Source organism: Megalops cyprinoides, chromosome 5, assembly GCF_013368585.1.
Source record: "Megalops cyprinoides isolate fMegCyp1 chromosome 5, fMegCyp1.pri, whole genome shotgun sequence".
NCBI classification, from domain to species: domain Eukaryota; kingdom Metazoa; phylum Chordata; class Actinopteri; order Elopiformes; family Megalopidae; genus Megalops; species Megalops cyprinoides.
In genome coordinates this window covers 34,719,502-34,736,625 of record NC_050587.1, presented here as the reverse complement: position 1 = coordinate 34,736,625, position 17,124 = coordinate 34,719,502, and the positions used below count along the sequence as shown (strand labels likewise).

The 17,124-nt window shown below is 43.0% G+C and overlaps 1 protein-coding gene and 1 non-coding gene across 3 annotated transcripts; both read left to right on the top strand.

Moving 5' to 3' along the window:
* The first annotated feature begins 1,766 nt into the window (after window positions 1–1,766).
* On the top strand, window positions 1,767–1,837 carry trnag-ccc. Its single transcript has one exon. It is a non-coding gene; the product is annotated as a tRNA-Gly (tRNA).
* A 245-nt stretch (window positions 1,838–2,082) lies between these two features.
* On the top strand, window positions 2,083–17,037 carry tia1 (TIA1 cytotoxic granule-associated RNA binding protein). Of its 2 annotated transcripts, none has more exons than XM_036528369.1 (12): window positions 2,083–2,349; window positions 4,269–4,365; window positions 4,789–4,887; window positions 6,902–6,956; window positions 7,510–7,597; window positions 8,702–8,777; window positions 9,070–9,178; window positions 9,585–9,680; window positions 9,784–9,868; window positions 13,246–13,384; window positions 13,519–13,664; window positions 15,479–17,037. In XM_036528369.1, exons 1-12 carry the CDS (start codon window positions 2,321–2,323, stop codon window positions 15,615–15,617), a joined length of 1,158 nt encoding a protein of 385 aa, XP_036384262.1. In that variant the 5' UTR covers window positions 2,083–2,320; the 3' UTR covers window positions 15,618–17,037. The 2 variants fall into 2 exon arrangements, with proteins under 2 accessions (XP_036384262.1, XP_036384263.1); XM_036528370.1 differs by lacking the exon at window positions 2,083–2,349 and adding an exon at window positions 2,367–4,118.
* Window positions 17,038–17,124: the final 87 nt, after the last annotated feature.

The following is a 17,124-nucleotide window of genomic DNA, read 5'->3' as shown; positions in this document are numbered from 1 at the left end:
CCTTTGACAATTTACCCATGCGTTTGATCTTGCTTGGGTTAAACAAAAAGAAACACGTCTGCTCTTTGTGGCCTTGATGCCACGAGAAAAAAAAAACACAGCTGCAGACAGATACAGTGGCTGGGCTCACAAATTCAGCTTGCTCTGCCATCCCTAGTTGCTTCTGTGCGGGTGTGTGATCCGGAGCTGTTTGCAGGACTTCTAACGTTACAGATGTTCAGCTGGAAACAGGAGCAGATGGTTCGTCTCATATTTTAGATTACACCGTCAACGCACTCCTGTTTCAGCTAAATTGGACAAGACCGCTAACACTACTTTCCCTCACCTGTAATTGATATCAAGTGTGAAGTATGGACACAGCTTGAACTAAACTTTTTAAATTTAGCTTAGACTGTTAAACAGACAGAGAATAAAGCTGCTTCGCTGTCTCTCTGACTGTGTTTTCTCTCCTTCCTGTGCAGTAGCAGAACAGATTCATTAAAAGGAACGAGGGACCTGTTGTTTGCTCTGGCAGATCCCCAAGAATTGTCAGTCGTTGCAGAGTTCCCAGGCCATAGAATTGGTGTGCGGAGGGCTTTCGACTGCCACCCTCTGGTCCATATCTGTAACAGCAACTGAATTCTGCCACTGGCAGAGATGAATCATCTTGGCTTCCTTGAAGAAGGAATTTTTAATTAAGCGTCCTCGTAAAATTTGCACAACAAATGTCATACAACTAAGTTTCTACTTTAGTTTAATGTAGCATAACTGATCCAGTTATGAAACTATAGCCGAGGTGGAATAAAGATCAGATGCATCTGAAGCAAACGCATATGGGCTGTTTGCCATTTTCAGATAAAAGAGAAAGAATGGAATGAGCAAACATCTATTATCTTTAAATTTTTCACGCTTCTTCGAGTATTGTCATAACCGTTATTGTGGATGCCGTTGTTCAGTTATCTAGAGCTGACACAACATGGGAGGCGTGCGAAAATTATCTGCATGCCTTCTTCCTGATTTGACAGCATGGTATCTCTACCATACCCGGATAACACAGGGTAGCTACTTAAAAAGTAAACACCAGTTAAACAGGCTTTTGAAATAGCAAATGCTATCAGACAGAGCGGTGTTTAAAACACAGAACTACACACGACATGAAAAAGGCCCCAGATCACTTCCTCGTCCAATACTTTGAATCATTTAAACTGCGCATTCATCTATGACTGGTTCGGACGAGTCACTGGGGCGTGTGGGCCAACCGGGGTCAGCTGGCTAGTGAAGGGAGCTATTGGTTATAGTGTAGGTTGAAACACTGGATAACTGTACATTCGTCTAGAGTCGTCGGTAGGTGACCACCCCACTACCTATAAAACATTGCTTGCTCTCAAACTTACTGATGAACATCAACAACTGCTCAGTGTAATGTCATGAGACAACGCAGCTCCAGAATTGTAAAAAAAAACGGAAGAAATAAAACACTGTATTTGGACATGTGGGTAGCAAGCTAATGTTACTGACTTAACATCTGTCTGCGACCCTGTTAAGAATGTCAGCAGTCTGTGAAAAATAGGAAACATTTAGGCAGTTAAAAATTCATAGATAAAATAATGTAGACCAACATAAGAGAGCCAGCAAGTTCAGTTGAACTACATAGTTCAGCTGTATCTGAATGCCAGATAACCAAACCACATTCCATCCTGATGCATATTTCACTTACTATTCGTCTAACAACTCATGTTTGTTCAATATTAGTTTATTATACATATCACAGAACGCAGTTACCGAATGCGCCGCTGGTGTAGTGGTATCATGCAAGATTCCCATTCTTGCGACCCGGGTTCGATTCCCGGGCGGCGCACTTCGTTTTATAACTTCTGATTTACCGAGGGATCTGAAAGCAATAGATGTTTTTTTTCCCCCACTAGATTGGAAGATTTTGATTTAAAACAAACAAGAGCAAACAGCCAATCATTTATAATTCTTATCACATTAAAAATTAAGCTAATGCTTGTAAAGATCGAGGAAATAGAGAGCTTTCTAGCCAGCTGACTGGCAAACCCGCCTGCTTGTCTCAAGGCCTTCGCTCGGTCTCATTGCGCATGCGAAATTGTATATCCGCTCCGATTTCTCCGCCATCTTATGTCGCCTTTCTATTGTTCCGAATTGGTGGCTAGCTGAGGCGGCGGTGCTCAATTTTTTTTGCTCTGTATTAGCATTTTCTGGCACCGGTTCTGGGAAAACAGCGAAACGTTAATTAAGAATAAAATACCAAGATCAAAGAAGAATACGACGCGCGCGGATTTATCTCTCAGGGTTCGATCTTTCACTCGATCGGAAAAATATGATGGACGACGAGCAGCCGAAGACTCTGTATGTATTAAGCCAACGTTAGCCAGCTGCTTTAGCATTTTCACCAATGTCTGTTTTTCCCCAGCACTCCGATGGTTTTCACTAGTTAATTATGTGTTCAGAAAGAGTCGCTCGCCCGGTGTCTGCTATTTATTCATCTCTGTCTTTGTGTCATTTAGGTGGTTACATGAACTGTGTGATGGTTACGGTGCTTAGAAAAAGCTAAGCAGCGAACTAGCTAGCCAGACGTGTCCATTTTTTCCAAATCGAAAGAAACGTGTCCACAGGAGAATGTCCAAATAACCCTGTTGCGCTGCTGTGTGCCAAGATCATAGAAGGCTGCCATACCGAAATCGGTTTGTAAATGTTGTGTGAAAGTCAGCAAGCTGACCATATGTGTATTTTACACGATTTAATAGGGTAGAGTAGCTAATTAAATAATACAGACAGCGGGGAACAGGCCCAAGTTTAGTGCGACCGTGGTTCGGGCGTTGTGTTCTGTTGTAATTAGTTAAAGCTTAGCGACTTTTAGCCCCCTGTATAAAATGAAGTTACAGAAAGGGTATATTCTTACTCCGTTGAAATTGTCGTTCATATTTGGCTATAAAGTTAGAAATCATGCTTGCATCCGTGTCGTCAAGACTGGGCAGCTAACCGAATTGATGTTCGCTAACACTAGTTCTAATAGTGATGATGGTAACAAACGAACACGTTTTCGGATTTACATTTCGGGAGTAAGAATCTGACTTCATTTCCTTAGCTAGCTGGTTCACTAGGTTGCATTGTTGGCGAGCTAGGTTGCTGCCCGTTACGCACAAGGCCTAGAATGGAGGTGGACTTTGACGTTTCATTTTAGCGACCGCTACAGACCACGCAGTCTGTGTTTCCATAATGTTAGTCAGAACCCGAATTACTTGCCAATTATGTGAATTGGTATCGCCGTAATAATAGACCGCCGAGCAAGTATCCTGTTATTTCGCTCAAATATATGGAATTTCTTAACATTAGATTGCTTCTGGAAGCATTATTACAGTTTTGGTCATCCAACGTGTTGATTCGCTGCTCGTGGCTGGAGTGTTACAAAATGTCCTGCAGTGATTTCATTTTGTCTGAGGTGTGTTCAGGGGAACGAGAGCGGTGTGTAACAGCATCTCAAGAGCGTAGAAAGCAAATTGGTGTTAGTCACCGCTAGATACACGTAATCATAGTGCAAGCTCTTTCCGCGTTTCAGTTTGCCGGTTTCGTCTGATTGCAAACTGTTCATTTGACTGGTTCGCTCTCTGTATCGGTTTAAAGAGATTTTAACACGTGACAGCAAGTATTTTTCTATCGCTGTAAAAGACTCAAGCTTTTACGTAAAACGCAAAGTCGACGAACTTCTCTAGGTTATTCCGTAGACCCAAGTCCATTTTTTTAGTTTGTAACACAGGTCAAATGCCCCATTCGATTTCATACATGTAAAAAGATGGAATGAAACGGATGTTAAACATCCTGTTGACTGATGGACGCGCAGGGGGCTGCAACGTGTCATGTAACAGTTTACAGCCAGAATGGTACTGACTTTCAGAGAACTGGTAGGGTGTGTCTGGCAACGTCACCGCCAGTGACCTCAGGCCAAGCTCAGAACCACTGACCCCTTATGGTAATTGTAGTAGAGTGTGAAACTCATGGTATTGGGTAGACTTTCACAGACACATCAGGAGTATTCCGCATGACTGCCCTTGACGAGGTTACTGTACATCTTCCACATACCTACCTTGTCATGCCAGACCATCCTCAACGCATCCAAGGTCAGCTGCCATCACTGGCACCCAGACCTTATAGAACATTGTGTTAATGTGCATGACTGTCGCTGTGATGTTGGTGCAAGTTAACTGTACCACACCGATCCAGTTTCCTGTCCCCTACCCAAACCCCTTCTTTGCTCCTCTGTGCCACAGGTACGTTGGGAACCTGTCCCGGGATGTGACGGAGGCCCTCATCCTGCAGCTCTTCAGTCAGATCGGCCCGTGCAAGAGCTGTAAAATGATCGTAGACGTGAGTGACCCCGCCTCTCGGGATCGAATGAGCGAATCCCCTTGCATGTCATGACCGGGGTAAATGTCCTCTGCATTTACCTCCTTAAATGATACCCTGTTTCCCTCCTGACCAGTAAATCGTGATCACGGATTCTAAATGGGTGGGTGCATTAATAATGCAGGGTGGACTATGCCTGATTGTGCAGTTTGCCTTGTGGTTAAGCTTGTATTCTAACTTTCTGATCTTGCATTTTAAAGGAGGATCCTGCATTTTAAAGGAGCTGCCAAAATAAAACTGTATAAAAGTGATGAAATTGTGTACCTTTTTTGATGTGTACTCAAGAATTTTTGGGCCCTGTTTTTTTGTGCTCATTTGTAAAAATGTTGGTTCTATTATAACAATTATATCATTATTAATGAAAGTGCTATTCCGTACCCTCAGACGGCAGGGAATGACCCATACTGCTTTGTGGAGTTCTACGAGCATAGGCACGCTGCTGCCTCCCTGGCCGCAATGAATGGACGTAAAATAATGGGTAAGGTAAGCTATCATATCTGCAGGGTGAGTTGGGCTGGGCTGGGAGAGCTGTCGAACCAAGACAGTATAGCAATAAAGATGCTTAGCTTCATATCAGTCACTATACTGTACACCCCCTTTTCCTTTCAATTAGATGTTTTTCATGCTGTAATGTTCCATGTGGAATTTTTTTTTTTTTTTTTGGACTTTCTAAAGTCATAGACAAGAACTCACATTGTGCTTTTAGTTCAAAACATGAATGTGACCATTATGTGGGGAAAGGACTGGCTGGAAGTCAAACAGTTCTGTTGTAAGAAAGGGCTCACTATAGCATTTAAAAAAATATATGTGCACATATATTGTGAAAAATGGCACTCCAGACACTAGACTTGATAAAGCCGTATTGAAGTTCAAAGTAAATGCTCCTTAATTAATACAGATCCACAGGTGAGTAACTTGGTAATGATAAGTAAGCCAAGTTCTTCTCTGTCAGTGTTCTGTTTTGAGTAGTTAATCTGAAATTTGAGTTCTCAACATGCTGCAGAACTTCTAATGTATTGTAATTGGTTACAGGTTTTAGGTTTAATGGTGAGTTTTATTTATTTATTTTTGATATGGTTTTTCCGTGCTGTGCTTAAAAAGTATTGTCAGTGCGAGTGAAATTTGAATTGTAGATTACACCAGCACTGAAAGCGGCCATGGAGCTCAATTTACCCTGGCCTACTGCCTAGACGAGAAATATATGAATTCATTTGTTTTGATATTCTTGAAAATGTCCGAGTCTTAAGATGAGCTAGCATTAGGGTGACTCAGTAACGCAGGAAGGATTGTGTGATGTCATTCCCAGTGCAGTCTGTACGCCCAAGAGCGGCTGAGGGACACCTGTGATTTCTGTGTGAAGCGAAAGAGAAAGATCTCACACACAGTTATAGTGTGAAGCGCAGAGGAGATTTTTTTAATAGACATTGTCTGTCAGATTTCATCAAAACTCATACCAACAAGATTGGTGCTGTTCTGATGTTTGAGATGGAGGGAATGAGGAAACTGATTATGACACATTTGTGAAGCATTGAATTTTTTTTTTGGGTGGGGAGAGGTGGCAGGGGAGTATTTTCAGTTGGAAATAAAGGGCAGCTGAGCTTGAATTCAACACGCTCCCTGACATGACTGTCTCTCACTTCCTTGGAAGTCGCTACATGCATTTTTATCCACAAGGATACCACTCGCTGTGAAAATTTATGGCTGCCTGAGATTCCCTGGAATTTTGTCACCCGAGTTAGGAAGTGTATTATTTTGGGCTGTGCTAACAGGGGGCATGTCACTGCATCTCCCACATGGCAGTCCTGAAAATACCACATGCTCTGCACAAATGACCCCCCCCCCCCCATCTTAATGGTACATCCCATGACTGTGCTAAAATTGATAATGGAGCTAGTGGGCAAGTTAGGTGCTGAGTACAGAAATCTCAGGTGTTGAAATTGTATTTTATAGACTATTCACTGGTGTTGCCTGATTTTCATACAGTGATCTACACTTTACTTGATTAAACGAAAGGTTATCCCTAGGAACTTTGACCTGTTCCACCCTATATGGCTTGTTTTGAATCTTCCCATTTCTGTGTCGTGTGTTCTTTTGCCAAAAAAAAAAAACCTGTAGCTACAACACATATACAAATAACATCAACAGAAAAAATCATATTCAGTTGTAAATATTTTATCCTCAACAGGTAATGAAGGACCATTTGAGGAGTAATACAAGTTCGTAATTTCACTTGTTTGTAAGTCCCTTGTTATTTAGACCTTTTTACTTACTAGATATTTTTTTCAGATTTTCACTAGACAGAAAAAATGTGAATTACTTTTACGTGTGAGTGTGATCAGGGTTTTTTTTTTTCCTCTCTTCCTACTCATCATTGCATTCAGACAATCACATTGTGTGTTAGGAGTCTTCTTTTAACTCCACACAGACGGCAGCAAGCTGTCCCAACATCAGTAAAAGCTAATCATCCTTTTGCTTGGTGCTCTCTCCCCTTCTCCAGGAGGTTAAGGTGAACTGGGCCACAACTCCAAGCAGTCAGAAAAAAGACACGAGTAGTAAGTATCAACCTCAAGTTTTGTATCCCCCCCCATAGTTGTGTTTTTATCAAATTCCATTTTAACCTTTCATGTTTTGCTTAACAAATAGTAGGCATATTGTTGCTGTTGACATTTGTTTTTTGGGGGGAGCAACATTGTGAAGTACTGTTATGAGCCTGAAGGTTATTGGTTGGAGGCCTAAGTGAGGGTATTGTCATTGAACCCTGTAGTAAGGTACCTTAAATTGCTGCAATACAAATTGAGCTGTTGAAAGGGAAACCAGGATATTTTATGCAAGATGTAAAACTAAAGGCATAGTAGTTTGCCCTGAATAGAGGCACGTACCAAGCAAACAGTGTAATTGTGGTTGTGTTAAGAGAATCTGCTCGACATGACACATCCAAATATCCTCCAATTGGATCATTATTCAGCCAATCCCAATGTACAAACGGGTCAGTGAATCCGTGCACTGACATCCTAAAACGTGACTGATGCAGCATTTTGCGCTGTGGGCAGAAAGGAGGTTAGCGGCAGGGTAACAGAAACCTGCTCTTTGTGTTTGTAACCTCAGATCACTTCCACGTCTTTGTGGGAGACCTGAGTCCAGAAATCACCACTGATGACATCAAAGCAGCCTTTGCACCGTTTGGGAGGATATCGTAAGTACTGCCAGAGCTGTAATTTGTGTACAGGACACAGTTTGTGCTTTTACTGTGTGTAATTATAGCACGACCCGGCGTGGTAAAATCAGACCAGCTATGAGCCTGTTAGAGGTTGTGTCTCTCACAACAAACAGTATATTTGCCAAGGGACAAATTCATTGATGGATCAATTTCTCAAAAACTGCATTGGGGGGAAAAAAAAACATACAGATTGTTTTTTTACCCATTGATCCAGAATTTGTACTGAGGGATTCATGGAGAAAAAAGATCCAAGTGGGGGGGGGGGAAAGAATTTGTACCTTTCAGAACGCTGCGCAAATGGATGTCAGAATCTTTTTACTTCATATGCAGTTTCCCCTTGTTTTTCCTGAAATGACGGGGGAATTGGAACTAATATCTCAATGGAACTTCCACTGAATCTTAATTTTTTGGAGAGGAACGTACTTCAGACTTTAACGTGCGAACCAGACAAGCGAGTAAAGGAGCCAGAACCTTGAGTAAGCAGATTTGTGCCGTTTATATGTGCACAAGCTGTTGTTCTTTGGAGCCTGGACAACCAAGAAACTCAGCCAGAGTCTGAGTTCATTAAATAAATGGTGCTATTAAGCGGTGTGTGACTACTGATGTCCCATATACGTAGCTGGCCAGCCAGCGAGCTAGCCTAATACAGTTAAGATGAATTTGTGAGTCATAGTTGGACAGTAACTTGCTGTTACTGTCCATCTAATATTGTTAGCAAGTGTGCATGCAAGCCAGTTACTGGTGTGCTTCATCAGAAGGGAACTGTTGCGGGTAATTGTTTCAGTATCTGCACAATAAAGGGTGTTTATGGGATTGTTTTGATCACATTTTACATCATAGCGGTATCCATGCTTGCATGCATCATTTTTTTTTTCCAGGCCATTGCAAGTTGATTATTTGACAGTTGTGGAAGCAGAAAACTTTGAATTTGTGTTTGTTAGCGCATCTGTTATATCTAGTATTAGATTAGTAAGTTTCAGCATGGTAAATCAATGCAGACCTCTGGTTTGAAGTGTGTTGTACTGATTGAGAGCCACCTTCCTTTCCCTGGCTGACTGTATGATGTCTGTTTGCTGACAGTGATGCCCGTGTGGTGAAAGACATGGCAACTGGGAAGTCCAAAGGCTATGGCTTTGTGTCCTTCTTCAACAAATGGGTAAGAGTCTCTCTCCTATAGACATCACCCTGCTATCTGCAGCGGAGGTGTAACCTAATAATCACTGGGTGAAATCTGGAAATATAGGTTTATTCAATAAAGGCTTATTTTTTGCTTGGCTAGGTTGTACTTTTTTTCTTTGTCATGCTCTCTGGAGATGGAAATGGAAATGGTCAAAATAATACAGCCTCCTGATGTATGTAATGGAAGGTGTTGATGTTTGCGTTGATATGAATGGACCTCTGTGGGGGGCCGTGGGGAACCCCGACTTTTTTTTTATTGCTCCTTGCAGGATGCAGAGAATGCCATTCAGCAGATGGGCGGCCAGTGGCTGGGTGGCAGGCAGATCAGGACCAACTGGGCCACAAGAAAGCCCCCTGCTCCCAAAACGACCTATGAGAGTGAGTCTCCTGCCATTTCCTTGCACAGCAGATGGGCATTTGCACTTTGCTGAGCTCCGCCCTCCATGGGAATGTATTCTAGTCCTGAACAACTTCAGGGTTTGGGGGAGCAGTTTGTTTGATGTAAATGCAAATTTGAGCAGAGTTACAGAGGATGTGGGCTTATGTGAACCCGGTAATCAGAAATGGTTTGATTACAAGGCGTTGCTGTGAGTAGCTGGGTCAGGTGTCATCCTGCTGGGTGGCCATGTTCTCAGTTACACTGTGATTTGTTTTGTCCTGTGTCCCGTAACAAATAATTAGATCCTCAGGTTTCCAATTTTTACATTTCCTTGATTTTCAGTCAGAATAAACACGAAAGAATTAACTTGTTTATATTTGTCTTTCTTTTTTTTGTCTTAAGCAGGCAACACCAAACACCTGTCCTTCGAAGAGGTGGTGAATCAGTCCAGCCCTAGCAACTGCACTGTGTATTGCGGTGGAGTCACCACCGGGCTCACAGGTGACTGTCTTTTATTGTTGATCTAAAGCTGGTGATGTCATCACTGTGACACTGTACACTGAGAGGGCCTTTCTAACATGAGTTTTTTGTTCATATATTTCAGAGCAATTGATGAGGCAGACTTTCTCCCCATTTGGACAAATCATGGAAATTAGAGTTTTCCCTGACAAAGGCTATTCATTCATCAGGTATGCCCCTCAGGTCTCAGGTCAGTTGTGTGCGAGTGGGAATGTTGGAGGATTCAGTGTTATAAAGGGTTGGGAAAAGATGCCATAGAGCTAGTATATTATTACAGTATAGTATTGTTATTTTACATACATTTTCAGTATGTTGGTATGTTCCATCATGGAAGACTAGCTTAAGAAATTATTGGTCCAAAACACATGCATAGCTGTGGAAGTAGTGCTCTGTTCTCAAAAGTACCCAACCATTTCCAATTTGTTATGCCTGTAGGTCGTTGCCACAGAATGCACATGGTAAATTGCAGTAACATTTGTGACAAGAAAATTTTTTACAAATTTTGCATGTAAAATTTTACAACTAATAGCACTTGCACCCAGCAGTCTAAAAACAACGATAAAGGCAATATTGTGGGGTTTCTGCCAGACTAACTGCACTTGCTTCCATTGCTGGCTCCATATAGTAATTGGAGAAGATTTTATCCTTGCTTTTTAGCTGCCCGCGATGTGAAATCTACTGAGAGTAATAAGGCATGGGATGTTGGACCTAAAATTGTTTCAAGTAATAGAATAACTAATGATAATGTGACTGACTGCTTCCCTAGCATTTTGAGTTCAAAGCTTCCATAATGGGTAATGCAGTTTTCGAAAAGTAGTTATGAAGGGCAGAATCCAGTCTTTGGTGGATATATTCAGGACTGACATTCTCGTGTTTATCTAAAATGAAATCACACGTTTTATTTTGGTGGAAAAGTACAGCCTAGCCTCTGATTTGTTTAATGCTGCTGGAGCACCTTTTTTCCGCAATTACGTTACATTACATTCATTTAGCAGATGCTCTTATACAGAGCGATTTCCAGCACAAGAGAACAGAAGTGTATCCATTCAAGTTTAATGAGCAGCAGTGTCAGACCAGGCTAACAGCACTCCCAGACCAGTGAGTCTGAGCATAATGCTGTTCAGGCCCTGCCAGAAGTTAACTTGTGCAACCTGACTAGACAGCCTAGAAACTAAGGGAAGCCAAGTACGCACAAACTTCAGACACTAGATCAAAGAATACAAAACACCTTTGGTGTTTCACTACACGTAAAATAAGTGAGCAAGTAGCAGGTATTAGGGGGTGGAGATTGAGGTAGAACCGGGATGCAGTCTGAAGATGTTGGTCTTCAGTCTGTGTTGGAAAGTGGCCAGTGATTCTGCTGTCCTGACCCTCGTGGGAAGTTCATTCCACCACTGAGGGACCAGTACAGACGGGCATTGTGTCGGAGAGGAGTGACCCCTGTCTGAATGGGAGAGTCAGTTCCCCCATGGTTACAGAGCGTAGTGATTATGGCTGTACATACAGTTTGAAGACCAGTTGTAGGATCTAGATGGCTGTCCCATTCACTGTTCTGTATGCCAGCACCAAGGTTTTGAGCTTGATACGTGAGATAACGGAGGTGAGGAGGTGTGAGACTTGACTGCATTTAGGGAGATGGTAGAGAAGTCGTGCAGCTGCATTCTGGACTACTTGCAGGGGTTTGATGGCACAGGCAGGAAGACAAGCAAAGAGGGAGTTACATTAGTCCAGGCGTGAGGGGACCTGGCCTGAACTAGGAGCTGCATAGAATACGTAGCGTGGTAGGGGCGGATCCTTCAGATGTTGTACAAAAAGAATCTGCATGCCTGACTCGCCACTGCTGGCTGAGAAGGGAAGGACTATTAAGCATTATGCCGAGGTTTTTGACGGTAGCAGTGCTATTGGTGAAAAAGCTTAGAGTCTGGGATGAGGTAGAGGTGTTGAAGTGGAGAGGAAATGGAGGAGATGCAAAGCATCTCAGTCTGAGCCAGGTTCAGCTTTACGTGGTCATCCACGATCCACTGTGAAATGTCCTTCAGGCAAGCTATAATGTGTGCAGAGACTAGTGTCAGATGGCGGCAAAGATAAGCTGAGTGTCATCACCATAGAAGTGGTATGAAAAGCTGTGGGAGGAGATGACAAAGCCATGAGATTGCATGTGAAGAGAGAAGAGGAAGGACCCGAGTACAGAGCCTTGGAGGACACCTGCAGGATATGGGGTCTAGATAGCCCACCATTCCAGGACACCCTGAAAGAGCATCCAGAGAGATAGGATTGAACTCAAAGAAGAGTGGTGTCAGTGATCCCCTCTGCAGCCCGGGTAGACAGAAGTATCTACCCGGGTGGTCTACAGCAGAAAGGTCCTGAAAAATTAAGACTGAGGAGTGGGAGAATGCTGTGGCCATTTGAAGAGCCTCGGTGTTGGAGTAGAGGACACTCTCTGTGAAACGACCAACCCTGAAGCCAGACTGAAAGGGGTACAGCTGTGAAGGTTGTTTTGGGAAAGAAAGGAGGATACTTGGTTGGCTACTGTGCATTCGAGTCTTTTAGAGAAAGGGAAGGAGAGAGTCCAGTTGATAGTTCTGGACAGCAGATCGGTCCGGAGCCCTTTCCTTCAGCAGGGGTGTGACTTGCACCTCCTTGAAAGCTGCAGGCACACAGCCTGTGGAGAGTGACAAATTAATCAGAGTAGAGGTGAATGGTAGAAGGCTGAGAATGACGGGTTTGTAGGAGAGGTGAGGGAATGGGATCCAGGGCGCAGGTGGTAGGTTGGTGTGATGTGAGGATTTAAGCGACATCAGAATCAGAAAGTGGAGGGGAAGAGAGGGGGAGGGAGGAGAAAGACGAAGAGGAGGGAAATGGAGGGTTTCTCATGTCTAATCTTCTGGTTGAAGTGATCTGTGAAGTCATCCACAGAGAGATCAGAAAGAGGTTGGGTGGAGGGAGGATTGAGGAGGGAAGAGGAGGTAGAAAATAGTCTACCTGGGTTAGACCATTTTCTAACCCAGGTAGCGAGTTTTCAATCATGGATTCATCAAAGAAAGTCTCAGCAGAAGTCACTCTTGAAGAGAAGCCAGAGCCAAGTGCTTGGTAGTTCAGTATATCAGCAGAGGAGCTGGATTCTCTCCATCAAATGCATTAGCCAAGGCCAAGGCGGAGTGGGACACGCAGGCCTGGAAGTAAGAGGACTGAGACAATCAAGGGAAGATGACTGAGGAGAGAAAGTTGGATGCAGCAGAATCTGTAGAAAGTTTGAAAGAATCAAGGGGCAGGAGAGAAGCGAGAACCGCGGCAGGGAAAGCTGAAGGTGAGAGGTTGCGTATGTATTGCGAACGACACCTTTCAGTGCTGAATCACGTCGTGTGATTTTTTTAATTGTCCCTGGAGACACTTCAACATTGTCTTCAGTTCAGTTTGCATGTCTGAAATTGCACAAGCTACGGTGCATTGAATTAGCGCTTGCGACGTGCTCCCTCTGATTTGTCTTCAGCAGCATTTTGCGACACTTTAAAGCGGGGATCTGTCTCGCTGTGTCCCCTGCCTGCAGGTTTAACTCCCACGAGGGGGCGGCCCATGCCATCGTCTCCGTGAACGGGACCTCGATAGAGGGGCACGTGGTGAAGTGCTATTGGGGGAAGGAGACGACGGACATGGTGAACACCATGCAGCAGGTGCAGGTGCAACAGGTACGCAGCGGAAATTTTTTCAGCAAACCCGTTGGCCCGTTCCGGCAGTTGATTCGGTCATAGTCGCATATTTTCTTATGTTTGCATTTACCAATATTTTGTTCCCCCCCCCCCCCTCCCTCTCCCTGCGTCAGAACAAAGTGGGCTTCACTACCCAGCCCTACGGCCAGTGGGGCCAATGGTACGGCAGCGCGCAGCAGATTGGTCAGTACGTGCCCAATGGCTGGCAGGTACCCACCTACAGTGTTTATGGGCAGGCCTGGAATCAGCAGGGCTTCAAGTGAGTACCAGCTCCCATGAGATCCGCCTGCTTGTCCGTGACTCACACACAGACACGCACAGGCAGACAGACGCGCACACACACAGCCAGCTGGTTTCCCATAGCTGGGGATTTCCAGGGACACGTTATCTACTCTACTCTCTAACTGTTCCCAGCCCTCCTTTAATGAAGTAGAGGTTGGGGCTGGGGGGTGGGAGTGTCCACGATGTCTCCTTACTGTAGACTCAGTCCAGTTGCTAAAGTAATTTGTTGTGGACAGATTATACGCACCCCCACACACACACATGTACACACATTGACAGTGGTCACATGTCCTGCTTGGTCTCTGTATGGCCTTTAGAGAAGCCTCGGCACGAGCAGCAGCAGGCTCCCAGTAATCACAGCAGCTCTGGCTTCTGCCGAAAGGGCTGGACTTTGACTCCTGGAACAGCCTGTCCTCCTCCCCCCTTCCCCTTCCCCTCCTCTCTCTCCCAACTCCTCTCCTGTCTCTGTGGGATTTCTGTTTTTTATCTGTGCAGATCTGAAAAACTGTTCTGAGTGTCTTGTTACGGTACATCCTCGTGCACAAGACGACATCCAGGTTTTTTTTTTTCTTTTGTACTTTTCCATACCCTTCCAAAATTGTTGGGATGGTGTTTTTTGGCAAAAAAAAGATGGCAGGGTTGAAATTTGAACCTTTTTATGTAACCAGTAGTTTTGCTGCACAGTACATTAAATTAAGTGCCATTAAGACAAAAGGGAGTATTGCAAAGGGTCCATTTATGTGTCTTCAGAAATAAGGAATTATGTTTAGAAATTGAACGTGGTACGTTTCTGTAGAAGCTGTATATTGTACATGTAATAGAATTTACTTGAGTCTCAGTTTGCAGGAGTGTATAATACTATATTTTAGGTTATATTTTTTTCTGTTCATTTTGCATGATTTGAAGACCATGTGGTAATTCCCACTTGTAATCAAATGCATCAGTTTGGAAATGCCAAAATCAGCCTACTTTGCATGCTGTGCATACACAGGTCTGTCAGAAATTGTGGTGTGCACAGCATTGTTGTGGTGTAGCACAGTTAGTTTTTTTAAAACTAAGTGGCTGTGGTTTTAGTTCAGATCATGCCAATTCCGTTCAGATGGCAAATAAAATGAGCAACTGCAGTAAAATTTCAGTTGTGATTTTCAGGCATTACAACTTATCCTTGTGTCAAGATCTGTAACATTATGGAAATGTAGATACCTGCTGTTAAGAGCACTTGTCAGGCCAAGTTATGTGTAAACACAACAGCACAAATATTTTAATCTGCAATTGCCCCAGATCTGAGATTTGCCATTCATTTGAATTTAATTCACCAAAGTTAAATTCACATGTACTTACAGGTTTAGCGGTTTGTCTCAATGTCACTGTCATGGGCAGTTTCTGATTTCTATTAATCTAGTATAAATGCATTTTTCCGTTGTTACTCATATTTTTTTGCGGGGGTGGTGGATGAGATGTAATCCAGTTAATTGTATTTTGAAACTCTCTAGGAAGCACCAAAGCACAAAACGGAAGATAAAGATCCGAACCTGTCAAACCTCCCTTCCCTGTTCCCCCGCCCCCATTGCACTGCATGATTTTGAGGAATTTTAGCATAGGCGTGTAGGGTAACGTAGTCCTTGAACAGCACAACATTCAATCTAGAACTATCAAATTCTCATGGTTTCCACACATAAATCTATAAGTGGAACATCATTGTGGGGAATGTAGTTCTATCTCCCCCAGTTCTCTAACCATGTGGACTTTTTTTTTGGTTTTTTTTTTTTTTTTTCTCTGCCTTGTCTATAGTCACATACAGGCCAGTGCCGGGTGGACGGGAGTCGGCGCTGTCAGCAACGGCGGGGTTGTGGAGCCGGCGCAGGGTGTGAACGGGAGCGTGCTAGCTAACCAGTCCGGCATGGGCACCACGGGATACCACACTCACTGATAGGGGACTGGCGGCTCCAGCCCTCCGAGGCCGCAGGCCTGCTGATGGGGTTCGGGGAGGCGCTTTGCCTGTCGAGACCCCCCCCGTGGAGGGAGAGAGATGGGTGATTTGACCCCTGACCCCTGAAATGTTTTTTTTTTTTTTTTTTCTTTTCTTTTCTTTTTTTTTTTTCCTTTGAATTGTGATGGATAGTTGCCTGCTCAGCCGCGGAGGACTAGAGTTGCAAAAACCCGGGATTTAAACATACACACAAGGTCTTCGGCCAGGTGTCAGACAGACTCATTAACGGAAAAGGACTATGCCATTTTTAAAAAAAAAAACACAATGAAAAAAAATTACTATGAATAAAACAAGATAGTGACTCTTTTGGGATTTGCTTTATTTTTTTGTTGGTTTATTTAGAGCAATTAAATCTGCTGGTTTCATAAGAATGAAGCTTTGCCATTTTTTGGGGACTGTCAGTATAAATAATTTGTAATTTTAAAAAAGCGTTTCCAGCAATGAGAGGCAAAGTTACCATGAATCATGTGAAAAAGTTACAGACCTTTTTATGTTTATAAAGAAAATAAAATGGATGTCAGCTGTTGTATTTTTTTTTAATTAGATTTTCAATTTTTTGTTTCTCTAAACTAAACCAATTGCAGGGATAACTGCCACTGTTCTCTTTCTTTAAAGGCAGACAAATATTGCACAATACTATAACTCTTGGTTATCTTTTCACGAATTTGATGTTCTTACACAAATTATAGGTATTTTAAATTGTTTTGCATTCCACTTTTTTTTCTTTAGAATGTGTATTGGAGGGCTGAAGTAATACAGTTTTGTATGTAAATAACCAAACGGAGTCTGTTCAAATGTTCTGAAACTGTATAAAGGAGAAAAAAAAAATCATGTTAATTATGGAAGCTTGCTTGCTTTTTTGGGGTGGGGGGGTGGGGGGAGGAGTTAAAATAAACCTTAGCAGCACTGTTAAAATGCTGGTCCGTGAAGAGTTTGAGACAGTGCAACATTTGATTCTTCCAGGGGGGAAAAAGAAACGCATTGCTATGCAGTGCAAAGCATTTAGTCTGAAAATGTAGAAATTAAGTAATTCTGTGTATAAAAACTAAATATTGATTTTCGGTGTTTTTTATGGTGTAGTAATTAGTATTCTGAAATACCTGAATGGATCAGAATTTTGCACTGTTTCCCCTTGGAGGTGTTTTAAAACGCGAGAGTTGGACGAGACCGGTTGTGTTGCCTTATTTTGAGTTTATTTGATTTTAACCAACCAATTATCATTCAGTAGGCAGTGCCTAAGGATATTTTCAGACCTTATGTTTTGAAGAGGTGTTTTTTTGCTGGGGGGGTTTTGATAATGTTTATGCTACTATAACGTGTTCTTGCTTTGTCCCATTAAAATGCTGATGCGTATAAACGATTCTGCCTTTGAGAGCTCTTTATGCTGATCAGTGATGGGTTTCAAGTCACTCATAGTGTAGTCGATGGTTTTGCATGACGGTGGGGA

Bases quoted from the DNA above. Each gene is read 5' to 3' on its own strand.
- tia1 (XM_036528369.1), top strand. From the start codon at position 2,321: ATGATGGACGACGAGCAGCCGAAGACTCT. The intron at 9,681-9,783 runs GTGACTGTCTTT...CATATATTTCAG, and splicing joins AGTCACCACCGGGCTCACAG to AGCAATTGATGAGGCAGACT. The intron at 13,385-13,518 runs GTACGCAGCGGA...TCCCTGCGTCAG, and splicing joins AGCAGGTGCAGGTGCAACAG to AACAAAGTGGGCTTCACTAC.